This window comes from Excalfactoria chinensis, chromosome 1 (assembly GCF_039878825.1).
Source record: "Excalfactoria chinensis isolate bCotChi1 chromosome 1, bCotChi1.hap2, whole genome shotgun sequence".
Taxonomy (NCBI): Eukaryota; Metazoa; Chordata; class Aves; order Galliformes; family Phasianidae; genus Excalfactoria; species Excalfactoria chinensis.
Window position 1 is genome coordinate 131335936 of NC_092825.1, and position 24972 is coordinate 131360907.

Genomic DNA, 24972 nt, shown 5'->3' on the forward strand with positions numbered 1-24972 from the left:
TGCCACCAGCACTGAGCAGACCCTCTATGAGCAAAAGGCATTGTTTTTTGATTTAAACTTACATGCAGGACTTCGTAAAACCAACTGAGATGATCTGAACCAAGCAAATCAAATCCATAACTGACATGGAAATAAGCTGTAGAGTGCAATTAAAAAAGTCTGAGAGGCAGCTTGGATCTTCTGAATTAGAGAAGGTACGTGTGTCTACTCGATTCTTCCTAGACAAGAAGAATCACTCTATGTTCCCCTCTTCCTCTGAGAAATGTGCAGCCTTTGGAAAACTCTGCTCCAGGCTGATTAGACAGAAACAGCCTGTACTTTACAGGCTAGTAAAGGGCTCTTGTGAGGACTGTTCATTTATAAATGGAATGATCGTCTGTCAGAACCTTCACGAGAGTAAGAACCAGCACTAAAGGGAATGGCCAATTTCTTTTCTGGGGCACTCAGTCATTTGGCCAGCCGATATTCCCAAGGAATCACGATGAAAGTGAGTTCAGAACAACAGCAGCAACCTGCTCATGACTCCAGGAGAACAATACACAGCATTAATAAATCATGTGCTTGTGCCAAAGAAAAAAAAGACAGCACAGCCCATTTCCAATTCAGACAACCACAGCAAAGATTCACCTCCGCTGCCTACAAGCAAAATCATACCATACGCTCAGGTTTTGATCCTGTATAATTTACTTCTGATTTGTTCTTGGAAAACTCAAGGGAAGAGTTAAAAGGAAAAAAAAAAAAAAAAAAAAAAAAAAAAAGAAGAAGAAAAATAAAGTGTATAACTTGACCACTTCCCATGAGCTTAAAATGAAGGCTGAACATTCCTGTAACACATCAACACCAAACACATTCAGTAACACACGGAGAGGACCCGTGCTTTGTCTGTTAGTACCAGTTCTCACAAGTAACAATTGAGGTGCGCCAGTACAGTATCCTGCTTTCCCGTTTTGAAGCTGCTTTGTACATCTGCAAGATGTGCAAAACAAAAATAATCTGTGATTGCATCAAGCTTGTGCATTTATTGGTGGCTTATTCAAAATTAATTCGCTGCTGTAAAGGAATGCTAATAACAAATTAGTAAAAACTTTGTCTTTCCTTCTTATTTTTTTGGTTTTTTTTACACAAATAGTTTTATTACAAACTTGAATTTGTAAGAAATAATACACATTTTAGAAATTACACAAAGGCCTCGGCATTTGTAAAAAAGAAAAACAACAACAACTTTTGGTATTTGCATGATGATAGTCTGTAAATCACTTCTGGATGCAGATGTGCTCAAACACCGCTATCGTTGCATAGAAATTCTTTAGAAATATTCATGAGGCCACTGTAAATAACATTTTGGCACAGTATTAACAAAATGAAGGCCTTGTACTTCTCAAAATCAAGTCATTCAGTGTGTGAGTAGTGTTTAAAACCCTGAAAAATATTAAATACAGAATAAAGACTACAAGCTCAAAGCGGGATTTACTGTAATAAACACAAATAGCTATTAACCTGGGTTCAGTCTCTGCAAATTTGGAATTGAAACAACCTTTATAAAATGAACATTTCACATCATATTTTGGTATTTAACACCGAAATTATGACACTGCAAAGAAGAAAACTTATGTAAGCTTCTTTCTGAAATGATAAACTCAAAGACTAATGGTTGATCTCTATATAAATTACTAACACATTTATATATTTATTTTTTTTCTTGACCATTGCTGGATCATTCTTTATTCCACAGGAAAGTTTGTTCTACTGCATGAAGAAGCTGCATAGTACCAACATAGCAGAAACACTTACTTGCCTATTGGGAGACTGATTCGGAAGTCTCTTCCAGGTGTAGTCCCATTACAACCAATAGCGCTAAGGACTACAACAGAAGCAAAGGTTTGCAGGATGGCAATCTATGCTTTGGAAAGATGGTTACTTGTTGCTAAACCGCAGTCTGTAATCCCAAAACTCTTTTTTTTTTTTCTTTTTTTCTTTTTTTTTTTTTTTTTACATTAGCATTGCTTTGTACAATAAGGAACAATAAGTACATACACAAGAGTCTGGGATTTTGAGACACCTAAATAACGATAACAACAAACTCATCTGGGGAAGAAAAATGAATCTAAATATATAATACAAGAATGAGAAAGGGGAGTCCAACAGTATAAGGCAGAACTGCATACCTCCTAGCACCTTTGCATTTTTCTGGACGAATGCTGACTTTTTATTCTATCAGTGCATTGCATTTATATAAAAAAAATATATATTTTTTTGATCAAAAGTGCCATTTGGCATGTCAACATTTGAAGCTTATCTTTGTTGTCTCTTTTCTTCTTCAGCAAGGACAGGGCCAGTAAAGCAGTGTGTGTTAGTTATGCAAGTTCCTAAAAGGCACTTTACTGTTTTCATACTGGACAACAATGAGGTACATATGATATATGTCTAGGCTTCATTGCTGTTAAACAAATAGCACCATATTGTGTGAAATAAGTTGAAATTCAAAAGTCATTATGTATTTCTCATACAGACTTGACAACGGCTAACGTTTGAGCGCAGATCCCCTGCTTTCAAAGTTGACGGAGTCGGTTTCCTATTAAAAATAAAGAAATGGAAAGACCCATTAACAATCCTTATTACAAACGGTCAGGTTTCAATCTACAAGGCAAACTTTGTACACAGCCAAATGCTTCTTTAGGCTGTGCGGAAGCAAGAAGTTATCCCTGATTTCTTTGATGTACATTCACTTTCAAGTGTAGGTCACAAACTGTCAGAAAATGACTTATAAACAGAGGTCGTATCCAGTTACCTCCAAATTCAGTTCTGTCTGTAGGCTGAAGGCTTTCTTAAGCAGAAAACAGTACCTACTTAATCACAAGTTTGAAAACATGCTGAAATTTAGGCAGTAAAAAAAAAAAAAAAAAAAAAATAATAATAATAATAATAATTAAGCAAAGAAACTGAAAACCTTGGATCTGTGTAGGACTCAATGAATACAAATAATTCTGGTGCTGACCCCTCTAAATTTTTCTGACCAGCTTTTCTCCACAGGAGTCAGTGCTCTCCCCAAAATTAGCACATGGACTCTTTTATTAGATTTTCTGACTGACAAGATAATCACAGCCCTAGTTATGATCAGACATGGTGCTCAATCCTTCCACCTATTTATCTGGCAGTTATCTCATAGACAGTCAGAATTGGCTCAACATCCTGCTTCAATTTGACTGAGACAGGCTAAGGAGCAGTAACACCTATGAGCAAAAGATGTGAACAGATGAAGGGTACACGAAGTGGCAGCCTGTAACACAGTGGAAGAGGATGCTTGCCTGCACACCAGAAGAATGTTTGCTAATCAGGTAAGCTTTGTAGACCTGGGAACTGGTCTATACACTTACATGCTAATAAAATTTGGAAAGGAGAAATGAGATTGTGTTGAAAAGCAGAGTTATGTGCAGAAGACCAGAACAAATTCTACTACCACTTAAGTCCTGAAATTAGAACCTTAGAAGCTCTGAAGAAACACCTAAGACCTCTGCCTTTGGCTGCATTTTATTCAGACATCTTCCACCACTGCAGAACAGTAAATAACTGTTCATCTTACTTAGTTTCTTCCCTCTCCCAGTTCAACACCTGCACTAATTTCAAGTGCTTCTATTACATGTTTCCACTGGGGAAATGCTATATTCTAACTTAATTTCAGTCAGGATGTCAGCCTATTCCAGCTACGACTCAGTGAAAACAATCAAACACAGTGGAAATTAAAACACTGTTAGGTTATGCCAAAGAGCATAATACCAAGCACAAGTGACAAACTATAAACAATAATGGAATACACACTCATTAATTCCTCCCAAAGCTATGATAATTTTTCCTTTTTGTTATTAAAATCATTAACTATATATACTAACCACACTGGGATACAGCCAATATTTCAACCATGTCATTACACTCGAACAATACTTCTGTTATTCAGTGACAAGGCTTGACAGAGTCTCAAATACCAATAAATAAATCATGAACTTACTTGAACATCTCATTCCTCTCTATAGTGGCAAGCCAGAAGCTGTAAGCATTTGCATAATAATTGCAGGTGCCCCGGCCATGGCATTCAATGAAGGGAGCGCTGCGGAACTCCTCCAGGCAGGAACCAGGAGACGCCAGGGCCTGGCCAGAGCCCTCAGCACCTGCACTGGTGTGCTAGGAAAAAGCAAAACCATCACTGAGAAAGGAACTTTTCAGCATTCCTGCTACAATTTCTGTTATGTCTCTTGCAAAAATACTTCTTCACATGTCTCTCTTCATCTCTCCTCATCCCCCGTTGTCTGTAGTTTCATTCCTCTGCTTAAGGAGGAGCAAGAGAGTGGTGCTGAAGAGCTTCTAAGGTAGCACTGGGCTGACTAGTTCAATAGCAGCACAGCACATCACTGATATGAACCTCAGGACTGCTATATGCAACAGAAATCCCTCAGGACTGACAGTAGAACCCACGCTATGTCTGTAATAGTAGAACAGAAGGGCCAGCTCCCTGGCCCAGGGGGCATACCGACTGGTATAGTTTATATCTGACTAGTTAAATAAAGTTCCTTCCTGACATCACTGTGGCCTCTTTCCCACTGCAGAGTGCTAATATCTCTGGGCCCATGTTCTTCCTCAGATCATGCCCACACCATGCATAGGAGAGCTGCTATTGATATAAGTCAGAAGATACATGCACACTGGTATAGGCTGAAGATACCTACAGCATATGAAGCCCTATAGTTGGACTACAGATTGGCTCCTCAGACTACTTCATGGGCTTATTGATTTTGATAGCATAGATATAGATGAAGAAACTGGATAACTGATAAAAAATGCTATGTGATAAATAAAGTTTTATCCATCAAAAGAAATGGGAAGAAGACAGGCACTGATATGCTACTGCAATGTAGATGTGAAAGGACCATAAAAAATTATGCTTATTTCATTTATTCCACGCATGAATTCTGTGTTGGTGATGTAAACAACAGAATACACTGTGTACACTTCCCAGAAAATGAACAACAGACTGCTGTTGTGTTATTCTCATTTAATAATTAGTCTGAATTGTTTTCAAGTCATCAGAAAGGGCAGAGATCTAATGCCCTCCTGAGACCTGAAGTGACATAATTAGCTTTCCCAGAGTGGGAGTGTATATCAAATATCTGAAGGAAACGCTTTTCTCATCTCAGAATATGCCCCATGGCACTTACCATGACAAAGGAATAACCAATCCAAAGGGAACTCCAGCCTTCAGGGCATGGTGGTATCTGGATTGTTTGACTGTGAACGGCTATTACCATAGCAGGAGCTTCACACACGGAGCATCTAGAAAGACCAAGATGTGAGTGTGACATATGCATGTGAGGTCTAAACCTCTCTTTTCTGAAAGGACTTCCTTCAGAAAGTCTGAACTAGAAAGTCATCTTCAAAAACACATCAAAATTTAGAAACAAACACCTGCCTCTTTTCCATTTCTCGTGTACTTAGGGACCACTTAACCACTTGCTCATATTAGCTTGCCTAAGAGCACAAAACACTGAACAATTAACTTTTTATCTGAATATTTAAATGTGTTTGTCTTTTGTTAGTCCCATTTGTACTGTTCCTTAAAGTACTCAGTGCCATGAACAGCAGAGGCAAATGGTCTAACATAATAACTCAGCAGGTATCACTTATAAAGTGGCCTACCATAATCAGAGACAAATAGCAGTCATTCATCTTCTTGAGCATAGCCCTGAGTGAACTCTTGAGAGAAAGTTATCTCTCTGGAAAAGATCTTGCAAAACTACTCGCTGCCAACCTGATGTGATGTAGACTCTTCCCTGTGCATTTTCCTTGAAAGTGGCTTTTATTTATATTTGTTGTCTATATTTCCCATAAGAGGTTTCTAGCAAAGTAACTGAACAACGTACTTGAAAGACATTCTCCAAAAGTTGCACCAGTTCTTTTACTTCAATAAATTCATTTTTTTTTACACACAACTGCTCGGTCACTGAATACTCCAAAGACCAATCTTGTTTTCGCGGGGGAATTACAGACAATACAAAGTGAGCTGGTAATTAAAACATGAAAGCTGATAGTAAGGAATTTGATAGGTATAATCCATTTTCTTCCTGTACAACTCCCAAATTAGCTCCTGCAGTAAGCAACGATGAAAATGGCTCAAAACAGATGCCTACAAGTAAATAGTCTGAATTCTATTGTTAGTGCTTGGGAAAAAAAAAAAAAAAAAAAAAAAAAAAAGCTGAAGTGCAAAACAGTTTTAGTTGGATTCTAGAAAATGCACAAAAGAAAAGGAATTCAGAAGGAAAGCTTTCTATTTCTGTCTTGTTAAGACTTCTTTCACACCTATGGCCTTCATCTTTAGTGAAGAAGTGAAACAGCTATTTAAAAAAAAATATTAATGAAAGAGTAAGTTAATGTAAAATCTGCCTCCATTCGTGGAGCTTTCACTGCTTCAAGAGGTTCCTGATAGTTCAGTGGAAGACCTTAAATGAAAAGAAGTCCCATGACCCAAGGCAGCAAGTGATACTTCTACACCTTTTCAACTTTTGATCAAGGAAAATTGATGGTTTAAAGACTTCAGCTAATAAAATAAATGGAAAGAATAGTTTTCTTATATTCCTTGCTGCTTTTAAAAAATGGTGTATTACAATTATCCCACTCTTTGGCATGGACAAAAGGAGAACAACTCATGTATCTAAATAAATGAATGCTGCTCTGAAAGTACTGCTTCCCATTTTATCACATGGGCCCACAGTGTCAGAGGCAGATGTTGGTGGCATGGCAGTAGAGGCTGAACCTTCCCACAAGCATTCCATTACATGTTGTTGCCTTATGACAGACAGAAGCAGAGAGGCACTCTGACACAACAGTGTCTGATGTACAAGCGTGAATGAAGTTTACGAGTGCAGCATGGCAGGCTCTTTGCTGAATAAAATGCATAGCTAGCAGTGATGACTATGTTGGAAAAGAATGTTTTGTAACTGGAAATGTACTCTATGAAATAAAGTTATTGTGCTCTTTCTACCTGTTACAGTTTCCAAGGAAAAAAAATAGGAGGTATTACTTTCAGAGCAACCTACATATGCAACATATGTATACGTGCATTCCAATGGTATGAAAGCTACACCATATGCATAGGAAAGCAAAATGCCTGTTGGTACTTCACTGAGCGAGATTTTCAAAAGTGATTGTCAAAGGGACAAACTGTCACGTTTATTCATAGATGGCATAAAAGGAACTTGAATTTCTAAGATTGGTCATTTGAATTTTTCTGCAAGTCAAATCCCTTCCATCCATATCAAGTTAACAACTAAAGATGAAAGATGAATAGAAACTAGTCACTCTTGAGAATCTGCCCACCTAATTTTCAAGTAACATACATTTTTTTTTTCCACTGTTCTATAAGTATAGAGGACAAGTACGAAACACAATGGATTCTTTTATGGAAAAGTAAATATGAGATCTTTTGCAGTAGGAACAAATAGGTTTTTTGAACATATCAGTATACAGCCTTCTAATAATTTTAAATGTCTTTTCTCTTACATGATGTATACCAGCCTGAGAAAGCAGAGCCAACAATCTCCATTCCTATACACATTATATGACAGGAAGAGTGATCAAAAAGAGCAGTATACATTATAAGCAATTATGAGAATCTAAGTAATGCTTAGATCTACTGATTATCATTAGAGTTTTAGGCTGCAGCTTCCCTTGGTCAGACTCTTGACTAATGACAGCGGTAGAGTTGACCACACTACTGCTCACACCTCTGCCTTTAGCACTACGCATGTTATGACAGGATATTTTTTTGAAGATTTAATATTGACCAAAATTTTAGGATATTGGACTGATACACTTATGTCCAATGTAAGCGCCACAATTTATGCTAACTGAGACTCTGGATTTAGTAAAATATAGATTATTGATTTTGCAACAGTTTCCTATGAGTCGGACAATAAAGCTGTATTCAAGCAGTCTGTCCAAAAGAAGCCTGGCAGTATACTGTAAGATAAATTATGCTGCCATTTGCAGGCAGAAGAAAACTGAGCCCTGAAAAGTTTCTAGCTACAAAAAAAAGTGGAATTGTTTTGGACAGGATTTGTGACTAAATTCAAACATTTCTCTCCTTCAAAGCACATCACAGCTTTTGCAAAAAATTATTTCAAAGTAAATATTTTTGTATCAATTAGGCTCAGAACAGACTACCTTATTTGTTTGGGTTTTCTCCAAAATAAATTAATTTTTTAATCAAAGCCTGAACCAAACACATTCACGCTTTGAGGCACTTCATCAAAAGAACTCACATTCTAAACTTAAAGGCAAGAAATAAAAAACATATATAACATGAGCCTTTTGCAAGGAAATAAAGTACCATGCACACCTTTCACAGGTTTCTTCATTTTATAAACACAACAGAATTTAAACTGTACCTGCTGATGAATGGTCTGATACTTTCACCAGTGATGGGTGCCATACTCATTGGCATGGGTTCAGGAGTGGACAGCCAGTAGGAATAGTCATTCCTCGATGCAAAGTTACATACATTGTTGATGTTGCAAAATAGGAAAGGCATAGTACTAAATTTACGAAGACAGCTCCCTGCAGTGCCTGAAAAGTGAAAAGCTACTTGTTAGCCCATTTTTGTTAAATCATTATCAGTTGCTTATAAGCAGACAACACTTGCTCTGAGGGGCTCAGAAGAAATTCTATCTTGATATCTCAACTTCATAAAGAAGGAATGGGACAGGAATATTGTCTAGTCTAGTCTTATCCTGCATCATTAGAGAATAATTTAGAATGGAATAGATCTCCAGAGGTCACCTATCCTAACCTGTGCCAATTGGATCACATTGCTCAGGTCCATACTCAATTGAGTTATGAGCATCTCCAAAGAGAGATGCAACAACCTCTTTAGATTCTTACTCCAGTGCTTGAGCACTGCTATAGTGAAAAATAATTTATCTCACTAGAGTATCTCATCCTTATGTCTGTTGTTGCTTCTAGTATCACTGAGCCTTTCTGAGAAGAGTCTGGATCCATCTTCTACCTGCTCTCCCATGAGTTAGCTGTAGATACCAATAGAGGACTTCCCTCAACAGAGTTCCATCACATGGATTATGTTCCATACAGTTTTACAAATCAAAGAAACATTTCGTTTGTTCAATTTGTATTCAGTTTACTTGAATACTATTTTAGTCTCTCCTTACCTAGATCTTGGCCATGTGCTCTTTCATTTCCTTGTACGTAAAGCAGAGAGTAGCCATGGTAAATCAGCCTTGTTCCAAATGGGCATTGTGGTTCTTCAGTGGTTTGACTGTGTCTGGTAACAAGGAAGCCATGAGCAACAGATGCTGCACCTGGTGGGCCCATAGCCCCAGGCAAACCTTCAGGGCCAGGTGGACCAGGGATTCCTCTCGGTCCTACAATAGAAAGAGTCTTCTTTAATCTCTACAGACATCACCTGGTATCTGAGAGTTAGCCTACCTGAACTTAGGTAGCAGTAAAGAAACTAACTATTCAAAAACTTTAGAAAACAATTGAAATGTTCAAAACATAACCACAATTTTTAAATTTTACCTCTTGTGAAACACTTGAATGTCAGTAAACTCTTGGAAGCAACAATATCTGTAGTGATACTGTAACCATATTATCTTCTCTCTCTCCCTCTTTCTCATAATAGAAACACAGAATGGTTTGGGTTGGAAGAGACCTTAAAGAGCATCTACTGGAATCTACTTCTATCTGCTTTTCCTGCAGCACCTGCAGACAATTTCAGACCTTGTCAACCACCTGTGCTGTTTAGTCCTGCATATATAACTAAAGAACTAAGGTTAGGTACTTTCATACCTAATGTCTTATGTAATTTTTCTGTAAAAGCATCGAGTCTTCAAAGAAATCATCTTCTTACCTGGGGGACCATAAGGACCAACTTCTCCTTTTTGCCCGGGTCTGCCATCAAACCCTGGACTACCAGGTGGTCCAGGTACACCTGAAGGTCCTGTTACTCCTGTTTAAAAACAAAGAATAGTTATTACTGAACTCTATGTCATATCAGTTCTGACTTTCAGCTTTTGATGTAGTAGACAGCACTGGCACATTTCAGCATATTCTATGTTCATTCAGATTCAGTGTGCATACTTCAGTATCCACAGCAAATATGCAGGTTAGTGCAGGTAAAATCATTGTAGCGCTGGGCAGAACAGAAAAAATAAGCAGAGTATGAGGTTCTAAACCAACTGATATTCCCCTGAACTATGAAAAGGAAAGACTCTTCCCTCTGCTTTTCATACAACACATTCAAAAATATACATAAAAAGTAGGGTCATGAACAACAGAAAAAGTAGAAAAACAAAAAACAGGTTTTCAAACATCTACTGTGTCTTAATTTCATTAGTTTCAGCATCAGTGGATGCTTTGAGTACTACACAAGCTCAGTAACTCCAACTTTGTAAAAAATGAATTAACACCATCAGTACCGTACCAGCCTTTCTGTGGCCTTGGATTCAAGGCTAAAGACAGAAGACACTCAATCAAACACCTTCTGGAAATTCTTGCACGTCATCCTGTTTACCACTGATTTCAGATATGGGTGTGATGACTACAGGGAGCGAGCCTATAAAAATCACTAGGAAGACATTTATTTCTGGCACAGCTTTGGAAGAGATCCAAGGAGAAGTACTCTCTTCCTTCTTGGCCAACAAAATTTGAGTGGCTTATAAAAAGCTGGATAGTGCTACAACAAAAATCTTCTAGTGCCTAGCCTATCATTGGCCTATTTTTGCATTACTTAAAATGAATCTCTACTGGCAAGTTACAGATTTTCTTACCTTGCTGTCCTTTGGGACCTGGAAGTCCTGGGAATCCTTTGAGACCAACTGGTCCTACTGGGCCAGGTAAGCCAGGATCCCCTTTGATAAGCTGAAAAGCACCTGGGGGGCCCGGTGGGCCTTGTAAACCTGGAAAATCAATAGAAAACTGGTTACCTTATTTCCTCATTTGAAGAACCTAATACTATGAAAACCTCAATATTGATCTTCCAAACAAGACTCTACGCAAAGCTCTACTCAATACTCAGAACTAATCTGAACAAGTAGAGAGTGATATCACAACATCTGTTTTCATATTCTACCTTTATATACCTAATAAAAGCATGGCAGATATATTGGTTAGCCACAAATAACCATCCTAACTAAAAAAATCAGTGAAAATAAATAAATAAATAAATAAATAAAATGCAGCAGCTAATCTTCACATTATACCTTTAGATCCAGGAAGACCTTGGTCGCCTCGCTCACCCTTGAGGCCTGGAAAGCCTGCAGATCCTTTTGGACCTGAAGCCAAAGAGAATGTCTGTGTGAATACTCAGTGGTTTCTTTACTTGAAAGCACAGGTTAAGAACAATCAGGCACGATCCCATGATCATGCAAGAGCCACAACTTTATTCATACAAGTACCAAATGCACTGTCACTAAAGAACCAGTGACTGAAAACATTTTTTTTCTTTATTTAATTAATATTCTTTCTAAACTAGTAGATATTTTTCTATTAATAATCGTATTTCTTCTACATACAGTGTTTTCATGTATGTGATGACAACAGTAACAACAATTTAGAAGATGTACTGAACCCATGTTTTCTCCAATACAGCCGTAACACTTGCCTCTCTTACTCAAGAAAATCCTGAAGATTCTTGAGTCCAAACAATTGAATTTGCATCTATTTTCTAAAGAAAACCCACACTTGAAATTGGCCAAGTAAGGAAACAGGAAAAAGATTACAAAAAACAAAACAAAAACCAACCAACCAAATCCCTTTTTTTTTTTTTTTTTTTTTTTTTTTTTTTTAGAGAGCGAGAAAGAGGAAGGAATTGAAAGACTGATCCAGCATTTTAGGAATATGATGAAGTTTCTCCTCACCTGGAACACCTGGTACACCTGGAGGCCCTAGATCACCCTTTTCACCAGCACCTCCTGGCAAACCAGGACTACCCTGTACAAAAGAGAAAGTGAAGTATAGTTATCTTACACTACTATGATATGACTTCCAAATTGCCTGTTTAGTTTCGGAAGCCTAAGAAAAAAATAATATGAAGGAAATGGCATTGCATTTATGGAATTATTCTCTGCAGTAACTAGAGAAAAAGCTTCTCCTACATGAACAAGTTTGGTATCTTATTAAACTATTTTTGCCTCACAAAATACTAAATCAGAATAGGGTCATTAACAATGTAGTTAATAAATAAGTATCAGTCATATACATGTACGCCACCATGAGAAACAGCAGTAAGCACAAATATCAGCAAATTAGACACTAAATTCAGTGCATCTCCATCAGACAGCAGGCAGATAATCAAATAAGGTAATTCTAGATTACAGCAGACTTAAAAACTTCTACATCCACACATGGAATGAAATTAAATGTACTCAAAAATTCATACACATATGAAGGTTTTCACTTTTCAGTAGGGCTAAAATACTAAAGAACTTTTTAAACAACATGAAATCTTCCTCCAGCCTTCACTGTTACAAACTGCTCCACTGAAATTAATGACAAGTTTATAATAGCTTCAATTCAAGGAAAACCAAGCCGGTGTTTCAGAAGATGCAGTAAATAGCTACTTACCTGACTGTCAACTTGCCCTTCTTCTTTCATCTATTGCAGCTCACGTGCAAAAAACTTTTAAGTTTAGCTTAAAGTTTTTCCCCAACTAATTGCTAACCCAAGTCTGAAGCATCACAGTAATGACAGTCCCCTCTATAATATAATGTAGAACACGTGTGGAGGAAAGAAATGAAATCCCTTTCCTAAGTAATCTACCAATCAGAGGTTGGAGATGTGACTTGATTCCTCAGTGAAAAATAACACTGATTCATCTTATTTTACAGTAGCAACAGAATAGATACACACAGAAGTGATTTTTCATCTGATGCAGGTTAGATGTTTATGTTAAGGTAAAAAAAATGGATCCCTGCTCTTTCCACTGACTATAAAGGAAGAAGAGATGGTTATCTCAAAAATGAATGTCAACAGTAAGACTTCCTAAGTTAAATGAAAGAAATCTTACCCTTTGAGTGGTAAGGGAGGCACTCATAATGCCAAGCTACCTGGTTTCTTGTAGTCGCATAATCACAATATGTAGAATTTTTTAAAGAAATGGCCTTTTTATCATAACACTGACTTCTGCAGCATAAATCAGAAGGGCTGCCATTCATTCTGAAGACAATCAAGAGTCAGACAATCTCAGTAAAATTTGGGGCTTATTAATAACTTCTGTTTTAGTTTATAAAACAGACTAATTTATAATGGGATTTGTATTTCAGGGTCTGACTTCTGAATTTCCTTTTTTTGGATAGACTTTTTGGATTGGTTGTATCACTCACTTATGGTTTACCTTAATTTCCATTTAGGTTTCCGAGTATTAGCAGACCTCTATAAGCAATTCAATCTGATACATAAACAGGGCAGAGACAGTCACATGGAAAAAGATAAAGACATCGGAAACTCATCTGTAGCCCCACAAGAGTAAGTTTAGCATTGAAATAAGTCTCATTGTTGCATTTCACATTGGGCTGACAAACTGATGCTGAGCATTGTGGCTGAAGGATACTAAAGCATTTTGCTCTGATCGAAGACATGCAATCAAAATCCTCTGCCATTTCTCATTCTTAAAAAACAGTCTTGAAGTGGAATATAAATCTGTAAATAGCTTTAAAATTCCCTAATTTAACAATTTGAAGGAAAAGTATATTTGTATGCTATTTGAATATATACTATGTTTAGAGCTCATATCATAAAATGATGCTCTCAAAGACAAAAACAAATTGCCAAGATCCCATATTTTGAAACTGACATTACATCATCAGCATTAAGTCCAAAGTCATTTTGAGCATAAAGTATCATTATCACAAACATAAGACATCTGTGATTAATATACTCATTAATTATACGAACCAGGTTTCTGCATGTCTAGATAATGTGCTGAAAGTTACTTACTGGTAGTCCCTGGAAACCTGGATCACCTTTATCTCCCGGACCTCCGGGATTTCCAGGCCAGCCATCAGTTCCCTGCTCTCCTTTAGCCCCCTTCAGACCTGGAGGTCCTGGTGGCCCTGTTGGACCTGGTAAACCTACAGTCCAGAGGAAAAAGGAAATATTTAGAAGCAAAACTTGTTCTGTACAAAAGCAGTGCCTTCTGGAGTTCGAGCTGGCTCAAAATGCAGAAAAGTGGAATGAAAGTGATTATTAACAGTAGCTCAAGAAAATATGCAGGAGAATCTGTTGCAGGGAGGTGCACACAGTTAGCCACCTGATTGGGCATCTATCATTTGTTATGCCTGTGACTGATCGACAATAATGTAGAGAATTCTATATGAGCAGAAAAACGTACTGTAGATTCTCAGCTATGAGTATGCTAGAGATGTATTACAGCTCTGTCTACTCTCGTTCCCAACCTCCAGCACAGAGTGCTTGCTATGGTAAGGCCACACTGGCTATTTTTAAATAGATTAACACTCCAGGACAGAGGAACATACAGCCACGGCTGCCTCAGATTAGTAAATAAAGGCTAGAGGGAAACAGGTGGAAATGAGAGGTAAACTTCTCAATGTCGAAAAAACTTTTGGAAAAGGCTAACAGCCTGAAGACATCGAATCTGTCTGCCCTATGACGTAACTCCAAACTGTTTATGAAGAATAGCTGTTCCTTTGTCTCTAAGAAGAAGATAAAAAACAACACACAATATCGGTTATATTATTAATCAGTTAGTGGGGAAACTGATTAACAGAAGTAGATTAATATTATGATGAAGAGTTACCTGGAAGGCCAGGTTGGCCTTGGGGTCCTCTGTCCCCTTTAGGGCCCTCAATTGCACTTCCTGGTAGTCCAGGAAGACCTTGGTTGCCTTTAGGTCCTGGTGGGCCAGCATATCCTTGTTCTCCTTTTAAGCCTGGAATCCCTGGGATTCCTGGGGATCCTGGGAAACCCACTTCACCTTTTGCACCTAGAAGTTGAAAAGAAACCCAAAATTTGATTGGAGAAAAGATCACCATCAATGAAATCTTCTGCCTTATTATCCTCTTGTAATAAGCTTTATTTCTGAAGAAAATATTAAACCTGCCTCTACATATTTCCATAAAAAATGCATAAATTCAGGAAAAGTGTATTATTCTCTGTATCACTGATATGAAACAAGAGAAAAGCATTGGTTAAACAAAAGATCTTTTGTTACTAAACTGACCACTGAGAGATGTGAATTTACTATTAAAATAGATGAACCATTAACATCTCTGTCAGCCCTTCCACAAGGAACAAATCCCCTTGAATCCTTATTTCATTACAATTATTATTGTCACGTGCAAATAATTGATGTTTTTCTTTAATAAGCATTAAAGAACTTGCTATTGGAGAGAAAGGGAATATGCTTACTGTGATCCAGATAAAGCTTAGTATTTACTTTCGAAATTGTACAAATACTGAATATTTCCAATTTAGTTGAATTTTAGATCATGATTGAAGAAAAAGATAAAGAGAAATAGAATGCACAAAGAAGACTTCCCCAGCTCCTTGCCTCAACAGAAGAGAGGCTTGCATTTTGGAACTACAATACTTTTGGAACACAAATGATGTCAGTTGGATTTCTATTTACTCAAAGACTAGGTATTTTTAAATGAACTGTGTTGGCAAAACACATAAAGTGGGTGGGAAGGCAAAAGTGATTTCACAATCTAGCATCTTACATGCTTTACTGAACTGTGACTAGAAAATTTGTTTATTAAAATAATTCTCTAATACTAGAGCAATCACAGTGACTTGTTAATTACTTCAAGATGGTAAATATAAAGTTCTGAAGTGATGATTCATCACTATTGATTGTCTACACAAGTATTCTGTACTTACAGCATGAATTACATAAAACAATTATATTTCAAGCTATGTGAATTCTCCGGAATCTGTCACGTCATGTAGGTTTTATAGATGGAAACTAGATGAATCTTCTCATTTTCTGCACTTTCAAAATTGAAAATCCTTTAATTGTATACAACTCTTTTTTTTTTAAATCAGCAACAGTTAGGTGTATCTTTAGTACTGTATCTATCGCAGTCTAGTTTCTAGGACATACTTATTTAATCAGTGGAACATGGTGCATACAGACACTTTGAACAAGTACTGACTCAAGCTGATCAAGCCAATCTCACAGCACAATGTAATGACACATTTTGTGAAAACCAGAAGTAGTCTTCAAATTGTGGTAACTGTGTGCCTATACTCAAGGCAGTAAGTCTTGAGTTCAGATAATAATAGTTTTCAGTAAGACTTCATTTGGTCTCTGTTTTTTGGCACCTCTGCACCATGCTCCTGTGCATAGTTTAGACATGCTCTACCTAGCTATAGAGAATACCTGTTGTAGCAATAAATATGATTGTATCTAGACTGCACAACAGACTCAAGTAAAATAAATGACTGAGGAATCTTGGCCACAAACCGTTATCTTGATCTGTCTAGTGCAAAGATTCTCACCAGACCTCAATTCTTACAAAATTAGTAGGAAAACAGAAATAATTGGAATCAGAAACACAGCACACAAATACAGGAGTTATTTATATTACCTCATCACAGCACAGCTTGCAGTAAATTCCACACTATGAGAAATTACCTATTTTAGGGCATATCTAACTCATGTCCAAGATGCTGCCACTGTAACAGAAATTAGTATTTGAGCCTCTGAGCTTCTGCCTGCTCCAAAAAGGTACAGCATGTAAAATAATGAAGTAGCAAGTACGTCTGAATGATAGAATAATTTTTATGGAAAGTTGGGAGGGAGGTTGGCCACTTGCTTAAAGAAGTGTTTTACCTTTATCTCCCTTTGCACCTGGAAATCCTGGAAGTCCTCTACCGGGAAGACCTGGAATACAGAGGCAGCAGAAGATGAGAAGACAGGACAGCAATTACACTTGAGCTGTAATAAACAAAACTCTATTCAGCAAACATTAAATCTAAATAAATAGTTTATACAAAAGTTCTTCGGGGCATTGACCATCTTTGTTATGTGATGTGAGTGCATCTAGCACAATGAGTTCTATCTGACTCAAAATTCTACTCTAGGGGAACACAATTCATTATTTCCCAGCTAACCTACAAAGGAAAACTAATTCCAAAACATAAGTTTTTTTTAAAGTAATGCTAGCTTTTGTGAAAAAAATTGTTCATGATTACACCCATTAAACACAGTTGCTCATCTGTATCGTCATCTTTATAGATGGATGATAGCCAGTAGTTTGCAGTACTAATTTCATTTTTTTAGGTTCCAGATTAAAGATAAAGTATCTCAAACCCAGCACATTCTTCTCTCAGCTGCTCTTGTTTAGCCAGTTTGTGCATTTTTGTGACACATAAACATAACATAATGCTCACAGTACCTTGTTCACCCTTTGCACCAGCTGTGCCTGGAATCCCATCATAGCCTGGTTCACCCTTCTGACCAATGGCACCAGCAGGACCAGGAGCACCAGGTTCACCTGAAAAACCATTGCCACTTTCATTTCACCTATGAATCATCAGACTTGTTTTTACACACTTTTCTCTTGAAATAAAAGATGAACTTGTTCTACTGTTCCCACAAAGATCAGAGATAACATATGATGACTGAAGTGTAACTTTTCTCTGAAGTTACTTCTGAATTAATTCAGCACAAGTCAGAGCTCAGCTACTACTGAGTTCCACATAGTTAATTACAGCGAAACTCAGAGAGTTTTGTGTAGGTACTTCTGCAAAGACTTGAGAATCACACGGCCCATGTTCAAGGAGGTGATGTATTCTACAGTCACTTTGTAACAATGCTCAAGGTGATGATTCAGGTTTGGGCCTATGGATCAACTTTTTTGTTTTTGAATATACTGAAAACCAACATAACTAATGACTATAGCAATAACCAGTCTTGTAGAAGGTAGTAAAACCCCTTCCAAAAACATTGTAAACAGCCCTATGCTACACTGACTCAGATTTACCTGGGAAATGGCACTGTGTATTTTCCTTCATGAAATGAACAAATATAACAAATATCTGAGCCAGAATGAACATAGAAGGCCACAGTATTTCTTTTAGCTACTGTTTGGAGGTGAAAAATACTTTAGGGAGCATTTGGTGTTTTATATTTTTTCTCTACCTGGTTCTCCTTTTAAACCTGGGATGCCACTTAAGCCAGGAAGTCCTTTTTCACCCTTTGCTCCATGGAGGCCTGGGCTCCCTAAAGAAAGCAAGAAGACATGGGTTCATACGCTGGATATTTTTTCTCTAAGATTGAAAATATTTGTTTCACTGTGATTTCTGTTTTATTAAAGCATTCAACACTTGCCTGGAAATCCTGCTATGCCAGGGGATCCTTTGGGACCTGGAGCACCCGGCATTCCTGGAATTCCTGCATTACCCTTTTCACCTTTGTCTCCAGATAAACCCGGACTACCTGTTCTTCCTGGCTCACCCTAGAAGTAGCAGCATGATAAAAACCACACATTAATTCTGAAATAATTTTTTCTACTTGCAACAGTAGATATTATTTGCTCTTGGCTGTTGGATTTAAAAAGAGTTTCACTCTTTCCACTCAGAAGCAAAGAAACGTAAGATTATATTTAGCAGTAAATTCCACTGTCAGAAACATTGACTTGTTAGTAACTGCTTAATAAACGCACATGAAAATGAATGCTCTTTGTGATGGATTTTACAAAGGCTTTTCCAAATTAGCCTCATAACTTGCTGATCACACTTAATCATAATTATATATATATGTACATATATATATATATAAAGACTGTAATAAATTTACTGCCAGACTAGTAAGTTTTCTTTTTACAGTTTTTACTTATATATTCAGGATTACCGTCATCATGTAACTAGAAAAAGCAAATGAGAATCCTATTAGAATTCTACTATCGGTGAAATTAAATTTACAGACTGTAGTACAGTTCTCTTTTCAGTAATATCTGAGTGTTTTATAGTTTTTTCCAGCTTCCCAATATCCTTGTGAAAGTACAGAAACAATATTGCAGCACGTCTATTTCATCTGTATGTAAGAAGCCTTTCTAAAATGTATTTCCTCTATGCTTTTAAAAGTTCTTTCCCTCTTCCACATTTCTAACAATGTAAATTTAGCTTATTCTGGAGAGACAGAATAAATGAAAACTTCGAAAGCAGTGGTTCCGTCAAACAGAATGCATCGAAATCTGTGCATATATTCAAGTATTTGATCAGATATTTAAGTAAGCACAATAGAAAATACAACAAAATAGCTTAAAGGCCAAAGGCATCATTTTTAATGAGGTAGTCAGCAGAGACAAGATAAATCCTTAGGGGTGTAAATAAATACCTTCTCACCAGGAGATCCTGGAAAGCCTATTCCAGGAAAACCTGCTGCTCCTTTGTCTCCTTTTTCACCTTTTTGCCCAGGGAACCCTGGTGTGCCTGGTGAACCTGGTATTCCAGGCAGACCCTTTTCTCCAGGTGTTCCTAGCAAGAGAAAAGGAAAAATGTGTGTTAGCAGACCTAGTGGCACCTTAGCAGTGTTGACATGGATTTTTCAGCTATGTCTTAACTACTTAGAGCTAGAAAAACAATATATCTCAATACAATAGCTAGTAAGTTCAATTCTGGAATCCATCGCCTTAAGGGGACTTTTTATGGGAAGACAAAACTCTCCTAATAAGAGAAGGTTATAATCTTGGATTAGTAAAAAACAGAGATATTGATAATAATATGGTTTGAATAAAAGTTTGTGTTGATTTGATTCATATCCAATAGGACAATAGAGACAAAGAGATTGTGCTGTAGCATATTTTTCCGTGCCTGTCCACTATTTCCATTTTCTATCTTTGACTTTCAAGAAGGGCAGAATGCCATCTGAATGAGATAGCTTCCTTGTTGAAATACAGTGTTCTCTTCATTCTGTTCTTTACAAATCCCCTCCAGCACAACAACCCCAAAGTACTGCAGTTTGTAGAAAATGTTTAGTACACTGGAACTCACCGAACTTTTTAGAAGGGAGAAAATACACAAGAAGCTTAAAGCAGTTCACATGCTAGCAGAGACAGAGAGAGAGACAGACAGATACCACTTGAACAACTGCCCACCTGTAACAAAAGCATAAATACTCCATACGTCCCTTCTTTTCAGTGCACAAAGAACCATTTAATACTCAGTTAAAGGATTGAAACACAGAAACTTCAGAAGCCACTGAATGAGAACTATTTGTATAGCAAGAGAACTGAAAAAGCAACATCTCAGAGCTTACAGTTCAGGCACTGCAAGTACTTCCATGGCTCAGTAGATCCACATCAACTAACACTCTACATAAACTTCTCATAACGCTGCAGATTAACTTAAGGAGAAAAAAAAAATAATAAAAATTCTCAGCAATCAGTACCTGGCAAACCCATTTCACCAACTGATCCTTTTTGCCCTGGAATTCCTGGATCTCCTGGGTACCCTGGGGGGCCCTGATCTCCTTTTGGTCCTAAGGAGAGCAGAGAAATTAAGAGTTCCATTAGTTAACATCATTTACAGCACTTTATTTAGCAACCTTCCTGTTGCCAGATTCAGACATACCTGGTTGTCCTGGAGTACCAGGTTCACCATCCCTTCCTGGAATTCCTGGTTCTCCATACTCCCCACGTAACCCTTTTTCTCCTGTTGGACCAAGGTCCCCTAGACAAAAAGAAGACAAACAGATGGTTTTTAGCAAAATGTACTGTCATGCCATATAATGGCTCTTCTAGTTAATTTTTGTCACTGTTGCTTCTTTCTTCTGATCAAGGGAATGGCTGAATTCAAGAATCATGTACATTCTACAGTAGAATCACACCTGACTAAAACAACCCTCCAGTCAAATCAATGCTGAGAAAAGGCTGCAAACAAAGAGAATTAGATTAATGAGTTATTTTTGATGTGCCAGACAATACCAAGTAATGACAAAAAGTGATTTGATTTGGCAGGTCTGCTGCCTAAGCAGGTACATATGAGCAAGCAGTTCATAGGCAGAAATGTCCTGTTTCCCTAGTTCTGTCTAATGTTTAAACATTAACAATATAAAACTTCTTTAGGCACATGTGACCACTATGCCCAACAAATATACCAAAATCAGAAACAAATGAGGGAAAGATATCCAGGTGAAACTGTTACAGACTAAGAGCCTCACCAAACACAAAAGTGCTGTCAGAAGCTGCATCTCAACACAAAGGCAGATGCAGCCCACACCTGCTCCTGCCCTTCCTCAGTCTCTGGCACTAGGCTGATCAAGCTGTCTGTCCACATCCTAGGTTTCTCTGAGTCCCAGGTCTCACTTTGATGAGTAAATAGACATGAAGAGAATAGATAGCTAGATTGGGAAACCAGGAAACTCTCCTGTACTCACAGTTTAAATATAACAAAGTATATTTATTCACTGCCAAACTGGAAAGGAGTCTCAAGAGCTCCATCCTGGGCCCAACAGAGAATTTATTAGGATAATCTGTAGATTTCATCACACTGGATAGGCATGAAAAGAAGACAGGATTATCTATGAAAAGGTTTTGAAGAGTTGGAGAACAGATAGGAAATCATCATCATGAAATTTAAAAAGTGCAATACACCGTATTTTTGGCAAGGAGTATTCCAGAAGCATATAAAATTGCATAAGCAGCAGTCAAGGAAAAAAAGATTAAGGATTAAAGCTCATCACAAACCAAGTCAGTAGCCAAATCAAATAAGCATCAAATAAGGTAAATTTAATTCCAGCAGGGCCAGAGTTGAATTACTTCAGTTGTTTCAGCACAGTGAGCTGCAACAAGGATGCAGTCAAGTTGGGAAGAATTCAGAAGGGGTAAAAAGAATTATAATTATTTCAGAAAAAATGATGAAAGTTTTAAAGATTTGGTTGAAGGAAATGGAAGATTACATTATCTCTGTAGCTCCCTTCCAGCCCTCAGGTTGCTATCAGGTGGTCTTTACAGCAACACTGTTTCCATTATTTACGTGAAAGACATTCTTTACTCTTTCAGCAAGCTCTAGTTTCTTCCATCCAACTAAAACCCTTTCTGCCTGTGTTCAGTCTTTATTTCTATGGAGCTGAGGATGCTAGAAAAAGATTTGCACTTGCTGTGTGAAATTCTTAAATCCTGTTTTAAAACCTGTTTTCTAAAGCTAAGTTACAACTAAACTCAAAGTACTGCTGCCCTAACTTTAACTAATTAGAGACAGGAGTTACCTTTTTCTCCAGGATCTCCTTTTTGGCCTTTGAGACTAACCATGTCCATGGTGTCCATGCTTCCAGGTATTCCTGGAAGACCAGCTTCACCTTTATCCCCTTTGACACCTGGATCACCCTGTGGTCCAACCACACCTTTGAAACCTTGGCTACCTGTGAAGCACAGAATGTTTTATTGCATTATAAAACTTTGCAGAGAAATTTAGTAGATAAGAGCAACTATTTATTCAAACCTTGTACATGGGCTAACATGCTGCGGAAAACTTCTTTTATCTCAGATGCAGATGATTTTTTTTATATACAATATCTCTACTGAAAAAAAAAATAAAAAAAAATGTAGTATCTTTTTCCTACTTCACTGTCATTAGTTCTAGACTCTCTCAAAACCATGGGAACAGAAGCTGAAGAATCACAGAATCATAGAACGGCCTGGGTTGAAAAGGACCATAGTGATCATCTAGTTTCAACCCCCCTACTATGTGCAGGGTCACCAACCACCAGACCAGACTAAGAATTTAGAAATAGGCTACCAATTGAAGGATTGAATTAAGTTCCTCCTACTGGCTATTTATAACTAAAAACGCAGCCTTTTTCTGGGAGCAATACCCATAGCCTGCTTTTACCTAGCCAACCCTTACGCTGTTGAAGGACAGACCAAAAATCTTGTCTCAGTGCCCAAATACGTGACTGCCTCTAGGATATGGCTTTCTAGATTATACCATTTCTAACTTACAGGGATGTTACATGACATAAAACATTCCTTAGGCCAAGCGTATTTCCTGTATTTCATTATTTTCAGACTTCAGTTGGGAAAAAAAGTTGATTTTAAAATATTCTAGAAAAATTTGAGAAAATCTCTATCTTACCTTTTTCACCAGGAAACCCTCGATCTCCAACTGGTCCAGGAGTCCCTGGCAACCCTGGAGTTCCCATAACTCCCATTTCTCCTTTGGCTCCTGAATGCAAAATGAAAGAGTGAATAACAGAAATAAAGCAAGCACTGTAAAGAAACATGAGAAGTGGAATTATTTACTCCCAATTATATTAGGGATTGCTCTACTTAAGGAAAAATGCTGCAGAGAGGATAATCTAATGTAAAACTGCCTGATAGAGAAAACAACAGTAAAATAGTGTTACAAAAACCAGAATATAACAATTTGTAACAGGTTTTTAACAAATTCTTAAAACCTCCAACTACAGTAAAACCTTTGCTGTCATCAACAAAGGCATTATTTAAAACCACATTCTATCACTGAATAATCATCTTCCATTACTGTAGATTAATGCCTTTCTTCTGCAGATAGCTGTATTTCATCCACCAGAATATCAGTATGAGGTTAAAGCTACACATCTACTGCGGCATTTTGTTGATAGCAGCCCATATGTTTTCCCCAAGCTCAGGTTCTATGATGGATCAGTTTGTAATTGAATGAAGGGGCATCCTAACAGGACTTAAAACAGTTGTCAAAGACAGTAGTTTCCAAGGTAGATTACTTTCCTAGAAGTGAATGTGTTTACCTGCTGATCCTTTCAGTCCAACAGATCCTTGTGGACCTGGGAGGCCAGGTAACCCCACAGACCCTGGTACTCCGGGTTGGCCCTGGCTACCTTTATCTCCTTTTGGCCCTGGCATATCCAGACCTGGGATTCCAGGGAAGCCCCTTTCTCCTTTTATTCCAGGAAATCCTATGAAAAACAGATGACATGAGATTCATTTTTAGAAGAAAACAGGGAACATAGTTACCAAGCATACCCAAGAACATCCTCAGAAATTACTGAATGAAGAGTCAAAGTCAGTTTCTCTATTTACATCAAAAGAACAGAAATATTCCTCATTTCCTGCCTGCATTCTCAGTCCTGTATGTATTAGCCACAGTAACCTGAGGAGACTGAATAAAATGACATTTTCTCAGCCCTTGCCCTGCTTTACAGAGCAGATGGATGAGGTCTGCTGCCATGCTCCTCACTGCCCCACCATGGATCTTATATTGCAAAGCAGTTCATGGCCAATGCTTTTGTGAATATCAACACTGATTTATACAAAACAAACAAACAACAACAACAACAAAATAGAAAAGAATAAGCACTTCCAACCATCAGAAAAGGAGTATTTTTCTCTCACCTGGTGGCCCCTCAGGTCCTGGCTGCCCAGCAGGCCCTGGTAATCCTGGCGGGCCCACTCCTGGTGAGCCTTGGGGGCCTGGCAAGCCTTGTAGTCCAGGGAGACCTGGATCTCCTATTGGGAGACAGAGATCAGAGTCCTTGAGACCTTGTTTGCTGAGACTGCTGGACAGATGCTTAGAAATCTCTTGACCAACAAAACATTTCAACCTCTAATACCTCCCACCTGGGCTCAGGGAAAGGGTTGCTTTTTGGTGCTTGCCATTTGTTAGTAGTTGTGGTAGGTGAAAAGGAGGAAAGAGAGAAGAAAAATGAAAACACGCTGGGAAACCAGTAAGATTTAAGTGATGAACAGGCTTTTTGCAGCTTCTGTAGGGAATTAAGTATAAAAAAGAAACACAGAATTGTATCTTTATTTTTCTGACAATATTACCTCTGAATCCTTGTTGTCCAGGTACGCCTGGGAATCCTTGTTCACCTCGTAAGCCAGGCAGCCCAGGATTTCCTTTTTCTCCAGGGATGCCAGCTGGACCTGGGATGCCTGGTAATCCTTTAGGACCAGGGAGACCCACTCCAGGTTCACCCTAGCCATAAAATCACAACAGATTGGGAATCAATGC

At 37.8% G+C, this 24972-nt stretch overlaps 1 protein-coding gene across 1 annotated transcript in view; it reads right to left on the reverse strand.

Moving 5' to 3' along the window:
- Positions 1-766: 766 nt before the first annotated feature.
- Positions 767-24972, reverse strand: part of COL4A1 (collagen type IV alpha 1 chain) — a 107367-nt gene continuing 83161 nt past the window's right edge. Inside the window, exons 30-52 of the mRNA XM_072342939.1 lie at positions 24786-24936; positions 24354-24467; positions 23750-23917; positions 23098-23187; positions 22232-22384; positions 20596-20694; positions 20414-20503; positions 19361-19500; positions 18353-18479; positions 18164-18244; positions 17418-17516; positions 16853-16903; positions 14816-15001; positions 13996-14129; positions 11919-11991; positions 11262-11333; positions 10830-10958; positions 9911-10009; positions 9210-9422; positions 8433-8610; positions 5208-5322; positions 4004-4176; positions 767-2572 (exon numbers count right to left, since the gene is read on the reverse strand). Coding sequence (XP_072199040.1) covers positions 2491-2572; positions 4004-4176; positions 5208-5322; positions 8433-8610; positions 9210-9422; positions 9911-10009; positions 10830-10958; positions 11262-11333; positions 11919-11991; positions 13996-14129; positions 14816-15001; positions 16853-16903; positions 17418-17516; positions 18164-18244; positions 18353-18479; positions 19361-19500; positions 20414-20503; positions 20596-20694; positions 22232-22384; positions 23098-23187; positions 23750-23917; positions 24354-24467; positions 24786-24936 — 2817 coding nt within the window. The 3' untranslated portion in view covers positions 767-2490. The remainder of the gene's footprint in view (positions 2573-4003; positions 4177-5207; positions 5323-8432; positions 8611-9209; positions 9423-9910; positions 10010-10829; positions 10959-11261; positions 11334-11918; positions 11992-13995; positions 14130-14815; positions 15002-16852; positions 16904-17417; positions 17517-18163; positions 18245-18352; positions 18480-19360; positions 19501-20413; positions 20504-20595; positions 20695-22231; positions 22385-23097; positions 23188-23749; positions 23918-24353; positions 24468-24785; positions 24937-24972) is intronic.